Below are 21932 nucleotides of genomic sequence, written 5' to 3' on the forward strand. Positions count from 1 at the left end.
TCAAATAAAAAAAAGGTTCAAGATCAAGATGCGTAGATAGGGTTTTAATAACAGAGAAAAATTTTAGTCTTATAACTCAAGTTGAGATAACCCTGAACGTTTTTTTTATATATATTATAGTTTCTTTTTTAGAAATTATCATATAATTCATTTTTCTCATTCTGCATATTTAGGAAAGGCAAAGGAAAGTTATCCCATACTGCCATATGTGTTGACGAATATTGACATTGACAGTTACATTGAACTGTCACTGTTGAAATTGACATTTTGATTGATAGATTGAAAAACTGACAGCTTGCTTATTTCTGATTATAATGGATTCTTCATTCTATTATTATTTTACTTTGTTACAAAATTACAATCAAAATGTAATTTTTAATTGTTTTATTTATAAAAATAAATTGTGAACAATAAACAAGAAAACAGAATTAATTAATAATAATGTTTCATACAGAAATCGTTTGTATGTAACTTTAATTTAACTAAACTTATTGTGATATCGAAAGATTGATCCTTCGTCAACAATATTGAATAACAATATTTGCTAACAATATTGTTATTATTGTGTGTATATTACATGAAGATAAATAGGAAACACGTATGAAATAATCTAACACCAGGTTAGTGTCATTTCTTTGAATTTGTGTACCCAATTTGAAATTCGAAATTGCCATAACTGAGAATCAAATCTGTGACTATTTATGCTGAGCCACGTGTCTTGGCACTGTACAGCGATGTTTCATTTACTATTTTCTCAAGACTGAGTTCTATGTGTACCCACATATTGTACATTGCCAAGTTTTTATATATGTAGTGTTGTATGAATGATAAAGTCACTTTGAATGTACTGACAATCATGTTTTACTATTCCATAGGACTACATCATACTATTATTATATAAACTACGTGTTTTCACCATTTAGACACCCATACAGTCCACCGATTCATTACAATATTTGTATCAGTTATCTAGTACCCATAACACAAGCTTCAACTAGCTTAACTTGGGTCTAGATGGCACTGTGTGAATTGTCCTGAGATTTTTATAATTGGTCTGCGCAAATATGATCATATTTCCCATTATCGTACTCAACTCAAGTGGCTCCCTATCCGTCTTCGTCGCAACTTACACATCCTTTCACTCCTTTACAGCATTCTCTTTAACCCCCACACTCCTGATTATCTAAAAGACAGCTTCACATTTCTCAGTGAGAACAGTAGCTATCCGTCGCGTAATGTTAACAACCTCCTTCTCAGATATCCCTCTCATTCCACTTCCTTCTATTCTAAATCCTTTTCTGTCCAGGCTGTCAGGTTATGGAACGCACTCCCCCCTTGCATTCGGAGCATTCAGTCACTTGCTAGTTTCAAAGTCTCTGTCAAATCCCACTTTCTTTCCCTTTAAGTTCATATTGTCCTCTTTCTCATAGTTCCCTTCATATTTTCTGAAGATATGTGCATTATTAAGTATATGTATGTTTACGTATGTTTATATTTTATTATATATATTAATATATTTATGTACAAATGTATATTTATGTTCATTACGTGCACCACCTACTATTTTCTTATCTTAATGTTACTTTCTCTACTGGTAGTCTGGAAGAGATTGCTTAGCGATAAGGCCGCCTTTTGAATCAGTTTATGTATTATATCATTTTGTGTGTTTTCTTTGTCTGGTGCAATAAAGAGTTTAAATAAAAAAATAAATAAATATTATTGATATATGTATTTCTTTCAGTTGTCTTGTACCCATAACATAAGCACTAACTATCTTAACTAGTCTAGATGGCGCTGTGTGAATTGTCCTGACTTATTTTTACCATTTGTTACAGACACAATGGCAGAGAAGAGTATCCAGTTTACAATGAATCCTCACTTTGCTAAAGAATTTGCCAGAAGGAAGGTGTTATGGCAGCCAAGACATCTGGTTGATAAAGTAAGTGAAATAATTTTTAACCATTTACCATCAGATAGGATGTATGCTTGTTTGAAAAACACACAAAAAAAACAAATGTCCTATGCATATCTATAGTGCTATTAAAGTTATATAGCTGAACTGTATTTACCATTAGGTCAGACAACAGATTGTTCCACATTACAGTGAAATAATCTATACATATAAATAAAATTGGAGTGTCTGTTTGTAATATTGAAATAACCGTTTTTTACTACATGGATATGAATATAAATATGGTACATAAACCAAAATAACATTTTTTACAATTTTTGTCTGTCTGTCTGTTTGTTCCGGCTAATCTCTGAAATGGCTGGACCGATTTTGACGGGACTTTTATTGGCAGGTAGTTGATGTAATAAGTAATAACATAGGCTACTTTAAATTAAAGAAAAAAAAGGTTAAATTCCAAACGGACGAAGTCGTGGGTAGATTTCAAATTATATAAATAGTAGCTAGTAAATTATATAAAAAAATCTATTTAAAAGAACAACACACAAGTTTCTTGCTCATTCTTTTTGTGTTGAATATGTGTTCCGAATGAGTGGTAGAATAGAATAGAAAATAATTCATTCAAATGACTATTGATGACCATTCAAAAGTGCTTCCATGTAAGTTACATTGAAGCATTTTTGTCAATAGTCATCACATTTTTTTTAATCTACCACTCATTCGGAAAGTTGTCTTATCACAAGGAGATTGAGCAAGAAACTTGTGTGTTGCTCTTTTAAATAAATATTGATTTATTTATATTTAATTAACAAGGATTAGGCATGCGACAATCAACATAGAACCGCTACGCACTTAATCTCTGTTCAATAGTTCAAAAATATAGGAACCGACAAACAGCGACAGCGACTTTGTTTTATACTATGTAATGATGTACATGTATATTTTTTTTTAGAATGTACGCGATAAAGCTCTTGTGGAATTTGGGCATATCCTTGGCTACAATTTGGACCCCAAGGCCATAATACGTAAAATGTTACTATTATGTTTTCGTTTTCAAAGGGCATACAAACAAAAGGTAAGTCGAATAATCATTTTTTATGTAATTTGAATGGTAAACAAGCTGACGGCCCACCTGATGTTTGAATTGATTGAATTTAAAAATGAATCTGTATTATTGTAAACATATACAACACCAGCTATTGCCCGCGGCTTCGCTCGCATTAATTTATTTAGGGGTGGAATTTATCAAAATCTTTTCTTAGAGGATGCGTACGTCATAGTAACTTTATGCATGCAAAGTCTCAGCCCGTTCGGTTTAAAATTGACAAAGTTTCATACAAATTTTCATCCCCTATTTTATCCCCTTAGGGGTAGAATTAATCAAAATCCTTTCTTAGCAGATGCCTACGTCATAACATCTACTTGCATGCCAAATTTCAGCCCGATCCGTCCAGTGGTTTGGGCTGTGCGTTGATAGATCACTATGTCAGTCACCTTTGAATTATATATGTTTAGATTTATTTGAAAAGAATACGAGCTGAGTTTCTTGTCAGTTCTTCTCATCTCGAAATCATTCCGTACTGACGGTAGATTTGACATATCATAAGTCTGTAATAGACCTACATGAATACAGATATTTTAATCTTATATATAAAATTCTCGTGTCACAGTTTTCGTTCCCATACTCCTCCGAAACGGCTTGACCGATTCTCATGAAATTTTGTGAGCGTATTGAGTAGGTCTGAGAATCGGCCAACATCTATTTTTCATCCCCTTCTATGTTAGTGGTAGTCTACCCCTAATTTTTTTATTTTTATTTTAAGGCAAAACAACGTTTGCCAGGACGTGTAGTAAAATATATAAATCTTTACAGATTCTGAACCTTATAACTGAGTGCTACAAGACTGGAGTGCCAATGCATGAGGCTTTAACTATATCGAAGGCCCCCAAATGGATGGCAGAGGTGGACAAGGAACTTCAGATCCTGCCTGCATTTATACAGGTATTTTTTTTAGATTATAATGCAATGGTACCAGCTTGCTCTAAGGGTCTTTTTTATGGATGACAAATGGAATGGTGCACCCGCCCGCGCTAACGGTTTACGCTGGCGGGGCACCAGTGGAGGATAATAAGATAAACAAGAGGTCAGGTCAGTTAGCCCATTGTGACAAATTCACCTAGAATTTATCACACTTTTCTAGGGGGAACCGCGTGGAGGACAATCTAACATGGTGTATTGTTAGTAATTGTGTCATTAGTCCACATTACTAACAATCCCCTTCCCACCTGGGCTAAGGGTATATATATACCCTGGCGGGGCACCAGTGGAGGATGATATAGCATGAAGTCAAAAACAGAGCAAAAAAGGGTATTTGTATGAATAATAGCTAAGTTTCTTGTAAATTATTCTTGGATGTTCAACACTCAATAAAATATCTCTATTCATGTAGGTCTATTACAGAGTCTTATGATATGTCAAATCTACCGTCAGTTCGGAATGATTTCGAGATGAGAACTGACAAGAAACTCAGCTCGTATACCTTTCAAATACATGTTTATAATAATACAGATTCATTTTTAAATTCAAATTTTGAGAGAATAGAGTGACCACCAGCATATGATATTGCAAAAGCATAGTCTAATCAGTGTTCGAACCTGCGACCGTTGGAAGTTAGCGGTGTGCTATGCAAAAACTAAGGCGTTTAATTTCTTGTTTCAGCAAATAAACACACAAACAGAAACTGGGAACCCAGAACCAGGACCATCGGCATCTCATTATAATGTCAAGTTTCGAGTCCTACCAGGTGATGAAGCTACGACATCCAATGTTCACAAGGAATCCATCTCGGGTTTAGAACCTGAGGGTGAAGATAATAAAAGTGGTAAGGAAGATGACAGTGGAACGGAGGCTGTGGAGAATAGATGTCTGGTGGAGAATATCTCGAAGCAAATGGAATCGAACGGGCTACCAATGTCTGAATTCGTGAAAGCTGTAGTCAAGAAGGCACATCTTATGCAAACAACATCCGGCCAAAACATAATGAAGGCTCTAGCAAGGAGAATGAACACATCCACAAACACATTGTGCAATATATGGTAAGTTTTATTTAAAAAACTCTAGACAATTCAGAAAACGCCATCTAGTCTCACAGGAGAGTTTATGTTATAATTTTATTGTCAGATCGTTAAGTTAATTAACCTTTTTCTATACATATAAATAAAATTGGAGTGTCTGTTTGTAATATTGAAAGAACTGTCTTTTACTACATGCATATGATACGGTACATACACCAAAATAACATTTTTTATCATTTTTGTCTGTCTGTTTGAAATGGGTGGACCGATTTTGAGGGGATTAGCTTTTTTGGCAGGTAGCTGATGTAATAAGGAGTAACTTAAGATACTTTTATTTTAGAAAAAAAAAATATAACAATAATAATAATAATACTTACAATAAATTCCACGCAGACGTATTCGCGGGAAGGTAGTAAATAAATAAAATTAATAAGAAATATATAAAATATATAATAAATAAATAAAATATCTCAGGACTAAAATAACAGCTATATCCATGTGGAAACCCTCAGTTTCCAGATATTTTTATTTTAGAAAAAAAAAAATTACAATAAATTTCACGCGGACGAAGTCGCGGGAACAGCTAGTAAATAAATAAAATTAATAATAAAATAATCAATAAATAAAATAAATGATAAATAAATAAAATTAATAATAAATAAATAAATAAAATATTTCAGGACTAGAATAACAGCTATATCCATGTGGAAACTGAGAACTCTGCTGAAAGCCGGCGATATATCGGGCAAAGTGGACAGTTTCATTGCGATGACTTACGATGACTGGCTCGTGACTGATGTCATACTCATGTATGGACAGCCTGGGAATTTGATCACTAGTGTAAGTCTTTTTTTTTTATTTTTATGTGACTAGAAGCTATACTAGTTTACTTATTATACTTTCTACGTGTCACCATTGGTTGCAATGTCCTAGAACTCTTATCGCATGGGACATGTAAAGCCCAATTTAGAATCAGCCCGAGTGGGCAGGGCAGGCAAGCAGGTATATGTTATGACGTAGGCATCCGCTAAGAAAGGATTTTGATTAATTCTACCCCCAAGGGGATAAAATATGGGATGAAACTTTGTCAATTTTAAACCAATCGGGCCGAGACTTTGCTTGAATAAAGCTACTATGACATAGCCATCCCCTAAGAAATGATTTTGATTAATTCTACCCCCAAGGGGATAAAATATGGGATGAAACTTTGTCAATTTTAAACCAATCGGGCCGAGACTTTGCTTGAATAAAGCTACTATGACATAGCCATCCCCTAAGAAAGGATTTTGATAAATTCCACCCTTAAGGGGATAAAATAGGGGATGAAACTTTGTCAATTTTAAACCGATCGGGCTGAGACTTTGCATGGATAAAGCTACTATGACATAGCCATCCCCTAAGAAAGGATTTTGATAAATTCCACCCCTAAGGGGATAAAATAGGGTATGAAACTTTGTCAATTTTAAACCGATCGGGCTGAGACTTTGCTTGCATAAAGCTACTATGACATAGCCATCCCCTAAGAAAGGATTTTGATAAATTCCACCCCTAAGGGGATAAAATAGAGGATGAAACTTTGTCAATTTTAAACCGATCGGGCTTTTACTTTCTTTTTTTTTTTATTTTTGATAAATTCCGAGCGAAGCCGCGGGCAAAAGCTAGTTATACATATAAACCTTCCTCTTGAATAACTCTATCAATAAAAAATGGTTATTGTGGGTTATTCTTAAGAGATAGACATATCTACGCGGACTTTTTTGTTGACCCATTTAAGGTGTACAATAACGTAGTACATTATTTTGATTTATCTCGTGGGGTTCAGCCAGCGTTGGCAATGTAAGCGGAATAAAATGTGTTTATTCAGGACATCACATCAGAAACGTCTAAATTTATCAGTGTTTCTCTACAATATTATGTATGTATTATACATATAAACCTTCCACTTCAGTCAATTTATCTATAAAAAAAACCGCTTCAAAATCTGCTGCGTAGTTTTAATGCCAAATTTACACTCAGCCCGAGTGGGCAGGGAAGTGAGCACGGTAGTGAGCAGCGCGAGAGTGTAAACACGATACTTCCCATTGGCGCTGCCACTCGCGCTGCCCGGCGCTCCCTCGATTGTCGGTTTTTCGTGCGCGAGTCAAAGGACTGGCAGCGTGTTTTTACATTCAGCCCTCTCGCTCAGTTGTCGCCCGGCAATATTTCCGGCAGCGCGAGTGGCAGGGGAAGCGGCTGAATGTAAACGTAGCATTCATTGGCAACGCAGCTACGTAACCTTCAAGCTGTTGCTACCTGCAGCACGTGTACGCGACACGTGTAACTTTGTATATGAGGTCGGAACATCTCAATAAAGGCAGAACTCAATTAAGGGCATTACTAAATGTTTTTTCTTTATTTTGTTAATGGGCACTAGTCCACGCGGACGAAGTCGAGGGCTGAGCTAGTTTTTTTTATACCACGTAGGTAGTAAACAAGCATACGGCTCATCTGATGGTAAATGGATACCGGTTATGGACGCCTGAAACACCAGGGGTGTCACGTGCGCGTAGCCGACCCTTAATAAACCTTAATAGTCATTGTTAGATATTCTACTAGCCGTGCCCGCGACTTCGTCCGCTTGAAACAGTCACTTGACTTGACAAAAAAATACTTCATAAACTAACCCAAAAAAGAAAAAATGTGTTCATCGTTCTAGCTACAAACATGACGAATTTTCAATGAAATTTTCATCCCCTATTTTGTTTAACCCCTTTAAGGATAATTTTTTACTTACTTTGAATGTCATATTTACTTATATTGAATCAACAGCTTAAAAAATAAGTTTCAAACTTCTACAAATGACGATACTTCCATATAATCTTTCATCATCTCTTTCACCCCCTTACAATCTTTCGCTTCAAGAAGTAGCCTATGTCCTTTCTCAGGATTTAGACTATCTGTTTATCAAATTTCATTTATATCGGTTCAGTAGATTTGGCGTGAAAGCGAGACAGACAGTTACTTTCGTATTTATAATGTTAGTAAGGAGATATTCTTGTTACAGACTAACTTGTCGTCCCGGCATCTCCTGAGACCGTTGGTAACACTGTTCCACTTGGTGCAAACTTACCACATTGAGGAGAAGTGCAGTCTGCAGACGCTGAAGTTGAGGTGGCAAGCGCTCACCAGACAATATAACGCAGGGTAATGTACTGACTTGGACCTCATTTCAAAGACCCTAAAGGACCGAAAACCGGCATGGCATGTAGAGCCCTGTTACGGTATACTATATATAATAATAATAATAATAATCTCAGGACAATTCACACAGCGCCATCTAGACCCAAATTAAGCTAGCTATAGCTTGTGTTATGGGTACTAGATAACTGATACAAATACATAGATATGTTTTTTTTTGTAAATACATACAATATATATATATATAATAATATATAGAAAACACCCAGACCGATACAAACAATCATTTTTTTTTATTGGATTGTTTGGGCTATTGTCAGATGTGTAGCACCTGTAGCACTGCGACCTACATAGATCTATTGTGCTCGCCCTTTTCAGAGTTCGCTACCTAGACCCGTCAGGGACAAGAATTGAAGGATATTCTTAGGAGCGATCGTTTTTATCTCCTCGGGAAAGAGTGTAAACTTTCCAAAGGAGATATTTCGTTTATGCATGAGTGGGCTACAACCACATAGGATGTGAAGCGGCGTTTCCTCTTCAGTTTGGCAGAATCTGCAGATACTTGTCCAAACAATCATACTCATGAATACAAATGTTTGTACCGTTCAGAGTTACTTCGCATTTATAATAAGGATATTTACCTCTCTCGACGTTTCGACTAGGTTGCGAGAGAGAGTACCAAATTTAATTTAAATTGGTTCAGTAGTTTTGGCGTGACATCACCACAATCAGACAGAGTCATTTTAGGGTCTACACTATCTGCATAAATTACATTTAAGTTCAGTAGTTTTGGCGTGACAGCGCGACAGACAGACGAAAGTCATTTTCGCAGTTAATATTATTAACGGAAAAACTCGATTTTCACCGAAAAGAATGAGCTATCTTTAGCTGAAAGGTAGATATTGATTCAGGGAGACGTCAGCGTCGAGCGTGCTGCTGCAGCGGCGGTGGTACGAGCTGAAGCGAGCCGCGGGTCGCCAGTTGCGTGCCCGGTGGCGGCAAGGCGACCGAGGGCCAGCGCCGCACCCGCTCTACACGGTCATCGCGCGCCGGTACACGCACGTGGTCATCGAGCCGATGGCGGTGTGGTGGCACATGGTCGGCGTGTCGGCCGTCTTCCACTTCGAGGTAAGTTGTACATACGAAGGAAAGAGACGGAAAAGACTTGCAAGTACGTTGTACATACGAGAGAAAGAGACGGAAGTGACTTGCGGATACGTTGTACATACTAGGGGAAGAGACGGCAATATTGTGTGGTCTCTATCGCACACCTCTGGCGTCGGAAGGAATCCCAAGTTTTCTTGCTTAATTTTAACACAATCATTGCTTAGTATAAAACATATGTATGCTTAAATCTTAAAACTTTTTGATTCAAGAGGAACGTTTATATATATAATACATGTATACCCGTGCGAAGCCGGGACGAATAGCTAGTATTTTAATATACTTTTATTTATATAATACTATACATATATTTGACAACCTCGGTGGTCTAGCGGTGTAGCACACCGCTTTACGTCCGATGGTCGCGGGTTCGATTCCTCGCACGACACAAACGTTTGTATTCATGAGTATGATTGAATCGATCTGGGTGTTTTCTATGTATATTATATATTTATTAACGGAAATAAAGTCTATGTATTTGTACTTGTTATCTAGTACCCATAACATCAGTCAATCCTATCTCAGGACAATTCACACAGCGCCATCTAGACCCAAATTAAGATAGCTAATAGCTTAATTTGGGTCTAAATGGCGCTGTGTGAATTGTCCTGAGATTATTATTATTATATTGTGTTGCAGGATGATATCACGAAAATGAATATGGAGTCAGTTGTTAATGAGAAAGAAGGTAATTATATATTTTTTATATGTAAATGGAAACAAACAAACTTACAAACCAGTTGATGGAATGTGGAATCCGTCGCCTATATACTGTATATGACCATATCAACATCCTTTGTACCTTTTATACGATGTCAATTCAGAGGAAACTAATATTATATGTGTTTGAGTTCACATCAATATTGTAGAAACGATATTAAAAGAAGATAGTTTGTATTTAGTACTAATGTACCTAATGTGAAGATTATTACAAATATTGTAAATAGCGCCATCTAGTATTTATAGACCGAACTAAGTTGTTTATCGTAAGATAACCGTAACCCCCACTTCTCTCCCTACTACACTGACTTCGGTCTATAAATACGGAGGTCGGTAGTTGAATAATCCTCTTTCGTTGGTTGAGCTGATGATGCTGCGGGAATTTAGTCAACGAGCGCAGAGCGTGCCGGTTGTGTTTTGGATATTAAAGTGAATTGTATTAGAAATTGGTTTATCCCGGTCTTAGTTGGGTATGAAGGGAAATTACAAGTAGTGGAGGTGAGTGTTAATGCATTCTAAAAGGACCTTTTAAACCAACACTCGTGTCACAAGTCACGGACGCTACATGGGGTTTTCTCTTCTGGTAGCCGGCTTCAAAACTTAAGCCATCATCATTAATTTAGATTCTTTATTCTTTATTGTACACACACAGGAAAAAAAAAATAGCAATAATAAAATAAAAGTAATGTACAAGGGCGAGCTTATCTCTAAAAAGAAATTTAGTGCTTCTTCATATGTACTCTACAATTTAAATTAAAACTCAGTTTACAAAGCAAAATGACTCATCATCTGCTTCTTCCTTATCTCATTTATTTGGGATCGGCGTATTATGTTTTCCTCTTCCATTCATCTCTGTTCGCAGTCATCGCGTTATTTACTTCCTTTCTTACCATATCATCTTTCACACAGTCCATCCATCTATTTTTCGGCCTCCCTCTGCCCTTATAACAATCCACATTCATATGTAACACCTTCCTTAAAATATTATCCTCATTCCTACGCATTACATGTCCATACTACGATAGACAATTACTTTTCAACCTCTCCGACACCGGTGCCACTTTCACAAAGCAAAAGGACTAATTTCCATAAATAATCATACATCTAAGAGAAATAAACGTCTTAGCATTTCATGAATTCGCCGTGCGAGTGCCGGGTCCAACGTGTGGCAGTGAGGGAAACCCGGAGCAGTTCCCGGAACTTGTGACCCGGTTGTAGGTTTAAGAGGCCCGGTTGTAGATTGTCAACACTCACCTTCACCGCTCGTCTTTCTCTCTGTCCAGCCAGATCTGTAGGAGCCTGCTAGTGCAGCTTTAGATACATGTTCTAGTATAGAACTATCAGAATTATTAAACAGGCAAAGAACTTTTAGAAATAAATAAAACTAATGTGTTCAAAGAAAATAATCTAATTTGTGAATTAGATTATTTTGGTGGGCGTAATGTAACTTATATTGATTTAATAAAAACTTTCAGATTCAGACGACGATGTCATTCTGATAGAGAAACAAATAGAAACCATAGACGTTTGGAGTGATCACGAAGAAGAAGAAAATCGTCTAGTCATAGACGAAACGATGGCTGTTGCTGACAAACAGGAAAGTGACTTTAGAGAACAACGTAATGAATTAAGGGAACATAATATGGAAGTAGATGCACAAAATGTAGTCCCATCAAATGTAGCCAAAGTTTCATATTTAAGTAGACAAAATATAGATTTACTTCAGCACTCATTAGATGTAGATATCCAGGTCTCAGACTCATATATACATAATAAACCTAATTTAGTGCAATCGCCAAGTCAGGCAAAAACACATGATACTATACAAAGAATTGATAAAAATGTGGATATAGAAATCGGAAATATTAATATAGAAAATAGAGATACGGATAAAGGAAATGATAATTCAATTAAAGATACAGCTGGACACCAAAAAAATGTAGATTCACCGAACTGTGGAACAATGTCTAAACAAGTACCAGATTCTAATGAAGATAGTTCAACTATACATACAGAAGAAAATAATAAAAGTACTAATTTAAATAATAGTAATACAGATAAACAAAGTAATCAATCAAGTATATTAAATACAAAGGAATGTGTTGGAGATATAGATAAGCTTAATGAAACTGATAATGTACTTAAAGAAATCTCAGATTTATCAAAAGAAAGCAGTCCAATGGATGTACAGGAAGACACTGTAGAAAAAACAAATCTATCCCAACAATCACCAAATATTGACTTCCCTTTGAATATTCAGACCAACTCGAACACTCAAAATATAAATGAAGCAAAGACAACAGATCAAGAAACAATGAGGGCATTGAATAATCAAGATTTAAATAAACAATCAAATTCGAATGTTGCAAATGTCGCTGACAGAGAAAAACAAAACAATAAATCAAATGATACAAATAAAGACCTAGAATCAAGAAACGATAATAGAGATAATAATAAAGACCAACAACAATCCAATAAAGCAAAATCGTCGAAGACGACTTTAGTAGGAAAACAAACGGAATTACAGAATAAGAATTCAACCAATCCCGAATCCTCACATTTAATAAAGACATATACAGAATCACTAAATGATTATGCAAATATAAATAAAGAAATAAGAAAATATACTGTAAAAAAGCCGCAATCCGCAAAAAAAATACTTATCATGTCTCCAAATGAAATCAATTCAAAATTTGATGGTATGGATAGCAATATAACAGAAAAAAATTCTGAGAACGTTAAATCCCGTGGATTATTGCTAAAGCTCCTTACGAAACCACACCGTAAATTGAATGAAATGAATACCGGATATTATCAATTTACTCATGAAGCCGCAGCTAATAAAATACCCAAAGACACAACAAAAACTGTTGAAAAGAATGATAACGCTGTTGAAAAATCTGAAACATTGCAGATACTGGATGAATTAGATCCCAATAAAGCTGAAACCACACTCATATTCGATTCAGATAGCGACGAAGATATTTTAGTCAAAGATAAACAAGATGATGCAAATACAAATAACGCTCAATGTAAAAATTCTAAATACACAAGTGATGTATTAATGAATGAAGTATTGGACAATTTGAGATCTGAATCTGTAGATAATTTATCTATAAACAATTTGGTGGAAACACAAACTGGTAGAAATGATACACGCAGTAGTAACAGTTCTACATTTGTCGAATTATTATCTAGGAATAGACAAACTGGCAGTAATCATAGAGATGGAGGCATCAATGACGCTTCTAAATTAACCAAATCATCTACAAGTGAAACTGATCGTAGAATTGGTAAGTTTGTATTTAATTATACATTCTGAGATAAATGCAGATGATTGACAAGTTTTTTGTGTATCTGAATTTGCAGACAAATTGTCGGTCTGATGGTAAGTGGTAACCATGGCTATATACATGAACAGTATCACGGACATCATGTCATCGTGTAACGCCAGTGATACTACTGATAGTACCATTCCAGAGGAATAGAATATCAAGTCTTTTATCCTGTACTTTGTAATCTCATGTCTTACAACAGAAGCACAGCTAACTTCATGAATTTATATTATGCTGTTTAATTCCGCAACCATTAGCTTGTGTCATTATCATTTTTTTTCTTCATCATTGTCCCATTTATTTGTGATTGGCGTAATATGTTTTTCTCTTCCATTCATCTCTTCGCACACAGTCCTTCCATCTCTTTCGGTCTTCCTCTGCCCTTATAACCATCTACATTCACAAGTAACACCTTCCTTTAAATATGTTCTTCATTCCTACAATCCTTATCATGTGCGGAGACCTGACCACTGGAAGTGTTACATTCTTTTCTATTCGACTTTCAAGAAACCTTAATATACCCTTCTTAAAGAACCTTGTTAACTATAATATTATTTTCAGATGGAAAGCTGCTTATGTCAGTCGAAATACCTCTAATAAGAATAGACAAGACTCCATCTTGGAAGAAATACTCTAAGAATTATTCAATCGATTTACGTCTTGTGAATAATGATTGGGGCGTACGAAGATTGAGTTATGTTTTGAGCAAAGGACTAATAAAGACTGTTGGTCCTGTGGAGGAAATGGTATGTTATTTATATTTTTTTTTTAATTTGGGCAATTTTTTTATGGAGACCGTCCGCCCTGGGGGAGGTAGACGGGCATCGCCAGACATTTATCGGCTTATTTATGTATATATTTTTTTAAAGAAGATTTTAGTGCAGAATAATTTGAGGTCTACATCATTTAGATCCCTAGATTTGTTTTAATTAAATTGCTCACGGGTGATCGCGTTCCCAACGTGTGAATTTATGTTCGTTATGGACCGACCTCCCGGTGGGCGTGCGATTTGCAGCGTGTCAAAATGACATATTGCATAATGCCAGCTATTACAAGCCTGCTACGTGATTTTTTCTGTCATATAAAGGGTGATATCGAGCTATAAGTCGAGCCCGTTTGTCGACAGATGAAGTACTGCCGCGAGGTCCGGGTGCACGTGGCGCGGCTGCGGGGGCGCGTCGGGCACGCGGGGCCCGGGCGGCGCGTGCGGCTGCCCGACCTCGCCGCCCTGCGCCGCCGCCGCCCGCCCACCGCGCACGTCGCGCCCCGCCCGCACACACACACGGACGGCGACACCGACCCCCACTGTGAGTACACACACACGCGGGGCCCGGGCGGCGCGTGCGGCTGCCCGACCTCGCCGCCCTGCGCCGCCGCCGCCCGCCCACCGCGCACGTCGCGCCCCGCCCGCACACACACACGGACGGCGACACCGACCCCCACTGTGAGTACACACACACGCGGGGCCCGGGCGGCGCGTGCGGCTGCCCGACCTCGCCGCCCTGCGCCGCCGCCGCCCGCCCACCGCGCACGTCGCGCCCCGCCCGCACACACACACGGACGGCGACACCGACCCCCACTGTGAGTACACACACACGCGGGGCCCGGGCGGCGCGTGCGGCTGCCCGACCTCGCCGCCCTGCGCCGCCGCCGCCCGCCCACCGCGCACGTCGCGCCCCGCCCGCACACACACACGGACGGCGACACCGACCCCCACTGTGAGTACACACACACGCGGGGCCCGGGCGGCGCGTGCGGCTGCCCGACCTCGCCGCCCTGCGCCGCCGCCGCCCGCCCACCGCGCACGTCGCGCCCCGCCCGCACACACACACGGACGGCGACACCGACCCCCACTGTGAGTACACACACACGCGGGGCCCGGGCGGCGCGTGCGGCTGCCCGACCTCGCCGCCCTGCGCCGCCGCCGCCCGCCCACCGCGCACGTCGCGCCCCGCCCGCACACACACACGGACGGCGACACCGACCCCCACTGTGAGTACACACACACGCGGGGCCCGGGCGGCGCGTGCGGCTGCCCGACCTCGCCGCCCTGCGCCGCCGCCGCCCGCCCACCGCGCACGTCGCGCCCCGCCCGCACACACACACGGACGGCGACACCGACCCCCACTGTGAGTACACACACACGCGGGGCCCGGGCGGCGCGTGCGGCTGCCCGACCTCGCCGCCCTGCGCCGCCGCCGCCCGCCCACCGCGCACGTCGCGCCCCGCCCGCACACACACACGGACGGCGACACCGACCCCCACTGTGAGTACACACACACGCGGGGCCCGGGCGGCGCGTGCGGCTGCCCGACCTCGCTCGACCTGCGCCGCCGCGCCCGCCCACCGCGCACGTCGCGCCCCGCCCGCACACACACACACACGGACGGCGACACCGACCCCCACTGTGAGTACACACACACGCGGGGCCCGGGCGGCGCGTGCGGCTGCCCGACCTCGCCGCCCTGCGCCGCCGCCGCCCGCCCACCGCGCACGTCGCGCCCCGCCCGCACACACACACGGACGGCGACACCGACCCCCACTGTGAGTACACACACACGCGGGGCCCGGCCACTTTTATAGAAACAGGTATAAAATTAGATATCAAATAATATACTGAAGTCCCCATTAAATAAATTTAATATCTGTTAAATCATATTTATTTAGAGTCAAATTTACTCACTAAACAATTACTTAAATAACAAACGTGCATGACAATGCATTGTTTGAGCACGAGATCCCTCTCGTGCATGAACCATTAGATATCTTCTTTGTAATAAAGACCTATTTAAGAAAGATCAATAGACCATCGAGGACGACAAAATTATAAAACAAAGAGGTAACCTGAAACAACACAGAACAGATTTTCATGCAGTTTTCATCCATCAACAGGTTGATTAAATGATTCAAATACTCGTGCAAAGTCGAGGCGAGTTTCTAGTATAATATATAATGTTTTCAGGTGATGACGATATGGACAATATACCAACGGAAGAACAGCTGACGGATCTGCTAAGAAATTTGACTGTGAGTTACAATTATATATATTACACCCTATATATTTTTATACTATGATGGTGGCAATCAAGCATACGGCCCATCTGATGGTAAATGGTTACCGTAGCCTATGGATGCCTGAAACACCAGCGGTATCACGTGCGCGTTACCGACCCTTAAGAGGCCTATTACAAAATGATGCCGCTCAACTTTAGGTATAATCGCATGGATTTACGCACACATACAGTAATACACGCACACAGACGCAAATAACCGTGTAGCTCAATCGGTGTGGATTTAGTATGAACCATTTTGATCCTTGTAATATTTTAATTAATAATGTGATATGTTTCTACTTAACTAAGTAACATAAACTACTTATTGTATTTTTTTAAATAACGTGATTTATCTTAATTATCAAAGTGCTAATAATGACCATATTTTTTTATTATATTATTCCTAGAGGGTTGATGTCAGGATGCTGGCCGATTGTACAACTAAAAGCCAAAACCTTAAGTAATATGAGTAACAAATAATTGGGACAGGAAGACGAAATTACTATAACATAAATTTACTAATTAATTCTTCTTACGTATTAATTCAGTTTATTTATTAATAGATACAATATAATTTATTATAAGAGTCGGATACATTATTGCCATATTCACTTGTTCTAAATATTATACTTAGCAAATAATTATTTTATTTATATATAATAGTTGTGTTTTCAAGGCTTTGTTTTGATTTAAAGGTCCCATCCTTATATGTATATTAGGTGTGTCCGCGACTTCGTCAGCGTGGTATAATGAAATTGACCAAATAAAGGAAAAATATTTAGATTATAACCTAAAAAAGTTTCTTTGTTTCACTTAAACAATGACGATACTTTTATACAACCTTTCATCTCCGCTTTTAATCCTTTACAATACTTTTTTCGCACTATAAAGTAGTCTATGACCTTTCTCAGGGTATACTATCTGTGTATATGTATATCTATCTATATAGACTACCTGTGTATATATATGGTAGTGAATTTACAAGGTACAGGGGAATAACACCCGAGTTTTCAGGAATGGCAACGCATGAGGGAAACAATGTGCTGATATGAACATGTCAGGTACTGCTCATGTATATAGGCGACGGTTACCCCTTTCCATCAGGAGAGCCGTCAGCTTGTTTGCCATTCTAAGTTGTAAAAAAAAAGCTTCAACTGCTATCATTGCTGTTCCTGCATCATTGACGTCGCCGCATGATATTGGCTGATATTGCAGCTTCTCGTTCTTGGTTGGCCGATTCTTGATTCTTGATAAATAATTAATTGTTAATGTCAAACCTTTTTATAAATTATTATAAGACGCCTCATTGATTATATGTAATGAAATCACCATGAGCTATAGAGATTTTGGACAGAACCTTAAAAGACCTTAGAAACACCTCTGCTCTCATTGGCGGGATTACTTTTATACTTTTGCTGGAGATTTCTGAAAGACTCTCTGTGTCATTAACATCGTCTCCCTTATGGACTTTAATTGAAAGTTTAAAACTACTGACAAATTTGAGAGCTCATTTTTATGGAAGCACAGATAGTGATTTCCCACACTAAATGCTCAAACTTGAGGAAGGAATTTCTCAAAAGCATGATCCAGTCATGAAATTTAAGCCCGCCGAACATGTGCAATGGCGTCCCATTGGATATATTGCTTACTAAAGAATTGAAAGACAATTTAATTGTAGACCATTATAACCGGTACGTTAGCTGGGCAACCAGCTTATATACCAAGAATACCGATGATTCCAACGGATCTGCCAATACCATTTTAACGGCTTCAATTTCCGGTTAAAATATCATCTACACATGTAATAGATCTATGTATGTTTTGATCTTAAAAAACTACGCAGATTTTGATTCGTTGTTATTAAATAGACAGAATAGATAGACTCAAGAGGAAGGTTTATATATAACGTCCCAATACTGTACACGGATCTTTAAACGCGCGATAACCTATATATCCCATATTCACGCGGGCGAAGCCGCGAGCTAAAAGCTAGTCTCTAAATAAAAACATTTATAATGTTGTTGACTTTTCACCCAAACACGCATAATTATTTGACATAACTGTACTGTAATGAAAGTCCAACGAGTATAATAACAGAATAGCTGCAATTTAGAAATATCTGTATTGTGTAAAATAAAATAAAATTGGATAAAATATCTCTAAACATTAAGGAATATAATTTATATATAATTTGGTAATTTATTTACAATCCACATTGCATACTAGATGATATACACTATATAATACAAGACAAATGTTCGTAAAAATAATAATGGTATTTTTATAAACAATAACCCTATTTTAATTTAGAAAAAAACTACAAAATAAACATAGAGTAAAATTGGTTTACATTTTCTTACATTTTTCTCTCAGATAAGCGTTATTTTAAAAAATACTAAAATGTTCTCTTTTTTAATTTTAACAATTAATTGCCATTAGTGTGACGAAATACCATGCTCTTGTGCTTTTCATAGTCCAGCAGGGTAGGTAGGTTTTATTTGTAGCATAACTGTACTTTTGTCTTGGCATGCTAAAATAAATATTATATATATATATATTTAACAACAACTTTAAATTAATATTCGTAGAAATAAGTATATATTAGCAAAATTAATTAAATATTACTTAAATTATCAAAATTGTTTAGTCGCTCTATACTAATGTTCACTGACCAATGTCTATCTTAGCGGTGTTGTAAAAAATGGCATAGGTCCTACCTCGACGAGCGCTAGCGCAGCACTGAGAATTTACTTTTGGCGCAACGGAATTTATACAACTTTCAATTATTATTATTGTTTATTTTTTTCTTAGAAACTTATATTTTTTTTTCATATTTCTAATTTATAAGTATATTAACTTTATTATTATGTTTTTTTTATGCAAAAATTTCGTTGTATTTATGAGAAAATTAGAAATGATTATGGCAAAGTTTTGTTGAAATTTCGGGTTTAATTATGATCAATTTTTTAGATATTTAAGTTGAAAATGAAAAAAAGGACGATGCTGTCTCAATGTATAAAGTAATTATCAAGTTTTAGTAAAGATATCATATCAATTTATGTTTGTTTATTAATGAACGACGACCCCAAACTTCTGTCATTTAGCGTTTTTGAATAAACTATTTTAGAAATTAGGAAGACTAACAAAGAGAAAATTAACATTTCAAAGATGTAGTTTTTAAGATTAGATATCTATCTATATAATTCAGGAATAAAAATGTATATCCGACTCTTAATTTCTTAGAACCAGAACCCCAAAGACACTGCTTTTAGGCCAAAAAATGTGAAAGGCCTCTTAAGAAACCTTTCTTATATATAAAATTCTCGTGTCACTGTTTTCGTTCCCATACTCCTCCGAAACGGCTTGACCGATTCTCATGAAATTTTGTGAGCGTATTGAGTTGGTCTCAGAATCGGCCAACATCTATTTTTCATACCCCTAAATGTTAGGGGTAGTCCATCCTAAATTTTTTATTTTTAATTTTCAAAACAACGTTTGCCGGGACAGGTAATATACTATGTATATAATTTTCTTAAAAAATGCCATGCTGTAGTCTCGTGGGAAAATCTCAGCAGTAAGTTCATTCCACAATGTATGTGTACGCGGGAGGAAGCTCCTCTGAAACCGCACTGTTCGGGACCACTTAGGTTCCAGCGTGTGGGGATGAATTCCCTGTCGATGGCGAGCGGTGCGGTGGTAAAAGGTGGCTGTCGGCATCATGTCGAACAATTCCTCAGAACACAGTCCGTTGTATAATCGGTAGAACAAACAAAGCGAAGCGAAGTCTCGCCTCAAGCTTAGTAGCTCGATACCGCCAGAGAGATTGGTTTAATATGTGTTAGGGAAAATACTATATGTGGAAGCGTCTCGTACCTGGATGCTCCTGAATATTTCTATGTCAATATCCATTATCATCTATCAGAGAAACTGTCAATAAAATTGACTAGGATAATAATAGCTCTGTTTTTACCTGACTAGAATAAAGGCGTAGCGGAAAGTGCGTCGGCGTGGCGCCGGCAGCGAAACGATCAGCCGCAACCTCAGCTGCGCAATCACCACAAGCTGCCCCACCTACAGCTCACCTGGTAACGTTAAACTCTGCACTTACCACAAGAAGACCATAAAAAATCTTTAAAAACTCAGCCACTTCATAATCATACCTGTTGATTATCAATACATCTGTACATATAAATAAAATTGGAGTGTCTGTTTGTAATATTGAAATAACCGTTTTTTACTACATGCATATGAATATATATTGTATGTATATGTATTGGTATGTATTTATATATATATATATATTATTACGTTATGTAAGTATTATGTTAATCATAATGTACCGCCCACATGAATCTCTGTTTGCCCTATGGTTGACTGGGAGAAAATGCCTCTAGGTGTTAAGTCCGACATGTGCACCTTTATTAATGTATCTGTGCATTAAAGTTTAATAAATAAATAAATATGAATATAAACACGGTATATACATCAAAATACCTTTTTTTTTTTAATTTTTGTCTGTCTGTCTGTTTGCTGGACCGGGACTTTTTTTGGCAAGTAGCTGATGTAATAAAGAGTAACTTAGGCTACTTTTATTTTAGAAAAATAAAGTTAAATTCCACGCGGAGGAAGTCGCGGCTACAGCTAGTACTAAATAATAACTCGATATTCATCTCAGTAAACTATACTCACAGTATCTTCACGTACATTTAATACTTTCTTGAAACAGTGGTAAAATAGGTATGTTTTAACATGTCGCAGCACCTGCCACATCTGCTACTCGTTCAAGAAGCAACACTTCCTACGTGAGCAGACTGAACTACAGAAGGAGATAGAAGTACTGCTCGACACACTGCCGAAGACAGCCCTAAATGAATCGAAGGTAAGATATTTATGTAATAACTAGCTATTCCCGCGACTTCGTCCGCATGGAATTTAAGTTTATTTTTCTAAAATAAAAGTAGTCTAAAGAACTACAAATTATTTTGTTTGTCTTAAGTTATTCACTCCAAGAGATACTGATAGGTTCAAACTAATACATTTACATCCTGCATCATCCCTTATTTTATCCCCATGAGGTTGAATTTATCAAAATCCTATTTAAGCAAACATCTTCATCATTGTAGCTCCAATCTTTAATTTCAGTTCAATCAGTCGAAATTCTAAGAAGATTTATACAAACTTTCATCCCCTATTTTACCCCTTGGGGGTAGAATTAATCAAAATCCTAGCGGATGCCTACGGCATAACATCTACCTGCATGCCAAATTTCAGCGCGATCCGTCCAGTGGTTTGAGCTGTGCGTTGATAGATCACTATGTCAGTCACCTTTGAGTTATATATATTTAGACTAGCTGACACGCAAACGTTAACATGCCATGCTATTTAAAAATAGGAGTTGTGGTAGAAGGGTGAAAATGTGATGATAAAATAGGTTTGTAAGCACCGCCACTTGATAAATTAAAAAAAACTGCTAACTAATGGCTGTTAGGCTAACTTCAT

At 38.1% G+C, this 21932-nt stretch overlaps 1 protein-coding gene across 1 annotated transcript in view; it reads left to right on the forward strand.

Annotated features, from left to right (window-relative positions):
* The first annotated feature begins 590 nt into the window (after positions 1 to 590).
* Positions 591 to 21932, forward strand: part of LOC131855250 (uncharacterized) — a 42743-nt gene continuing 21401 nt past the window's right edge. The window contains exons 1-17 of the mRNA XM_059206492.1: positions 591 to 620; positions 1836 to 1939; positions 2862 to 2984; positions 3783 to 3911; positions 4629 to 5005; positions 5665 to 5824; positions 8028 to 8167; positions 9073 to 9289; positions 9965 to 10013; positions 11521 to 13338; positions 13942 to 14126; positions 14507 to 14828; positions 15241 to 15513; positions 15793 to 15924; positions 16343 to 16407; positions 20412 to 20518; positions 21192 to 21312. Coding sequence (XP_059062475.1) covers positions 1841 to 1939; positions 2862 to 2984; positions 3783 to 3911; positions 4629 to 5005; positions 5665 to 5824; positions 8028 to 8167; positions 9073 to 9289; positions 9965 to 10013; positions 11521 to 13338; positions 13942 to 14126; positions 14507 to 14828; positions 15241 to 15513; positions 15793 to 15924; positions 16343 to 16407; positions 20412 to 20518; positions 21192 to 21312 — 4317 coding nt within the window. The 5' untranslated portion in view covers positions 591 to 620; positions 1836 to 1840. The remainder of the gene's footprint in view (positions 621 to 1835; positions 1940 to 2861; positions 2985 to 3782; positions 3912 to 4628; positions 5006 to 5664; positions 5825 to 8027; positions 8168 to 9072; positions 9290 to 9964; positions 10014 to 11520; positions 13339 to 13941; positions 14127 to 14506; positions 14829 to 15240; positions 15514 to 15792; positions 15925 to 16342; positions 16408 to 20411; positions 20519 to 21191; positions 21313 to 21932) is intronic.

Source organism: Achroia grisella, unplaced genomic scaffold, assembly GCF_030625045.1.
Source record: "Achroia grisella isolate CSIRO2021 unplaced genomic scaffold, CSIRO_AGI_Agris_v1 utg1360, whole genome shotgun sequence".
Classification (NCBI taxonomy): domain Eukaryota; kingdom Metazoa; phylum Arthropoda; class Insecta; order Lepidoptera; family Pyralidae; genus Achroia; species Achroia grisella.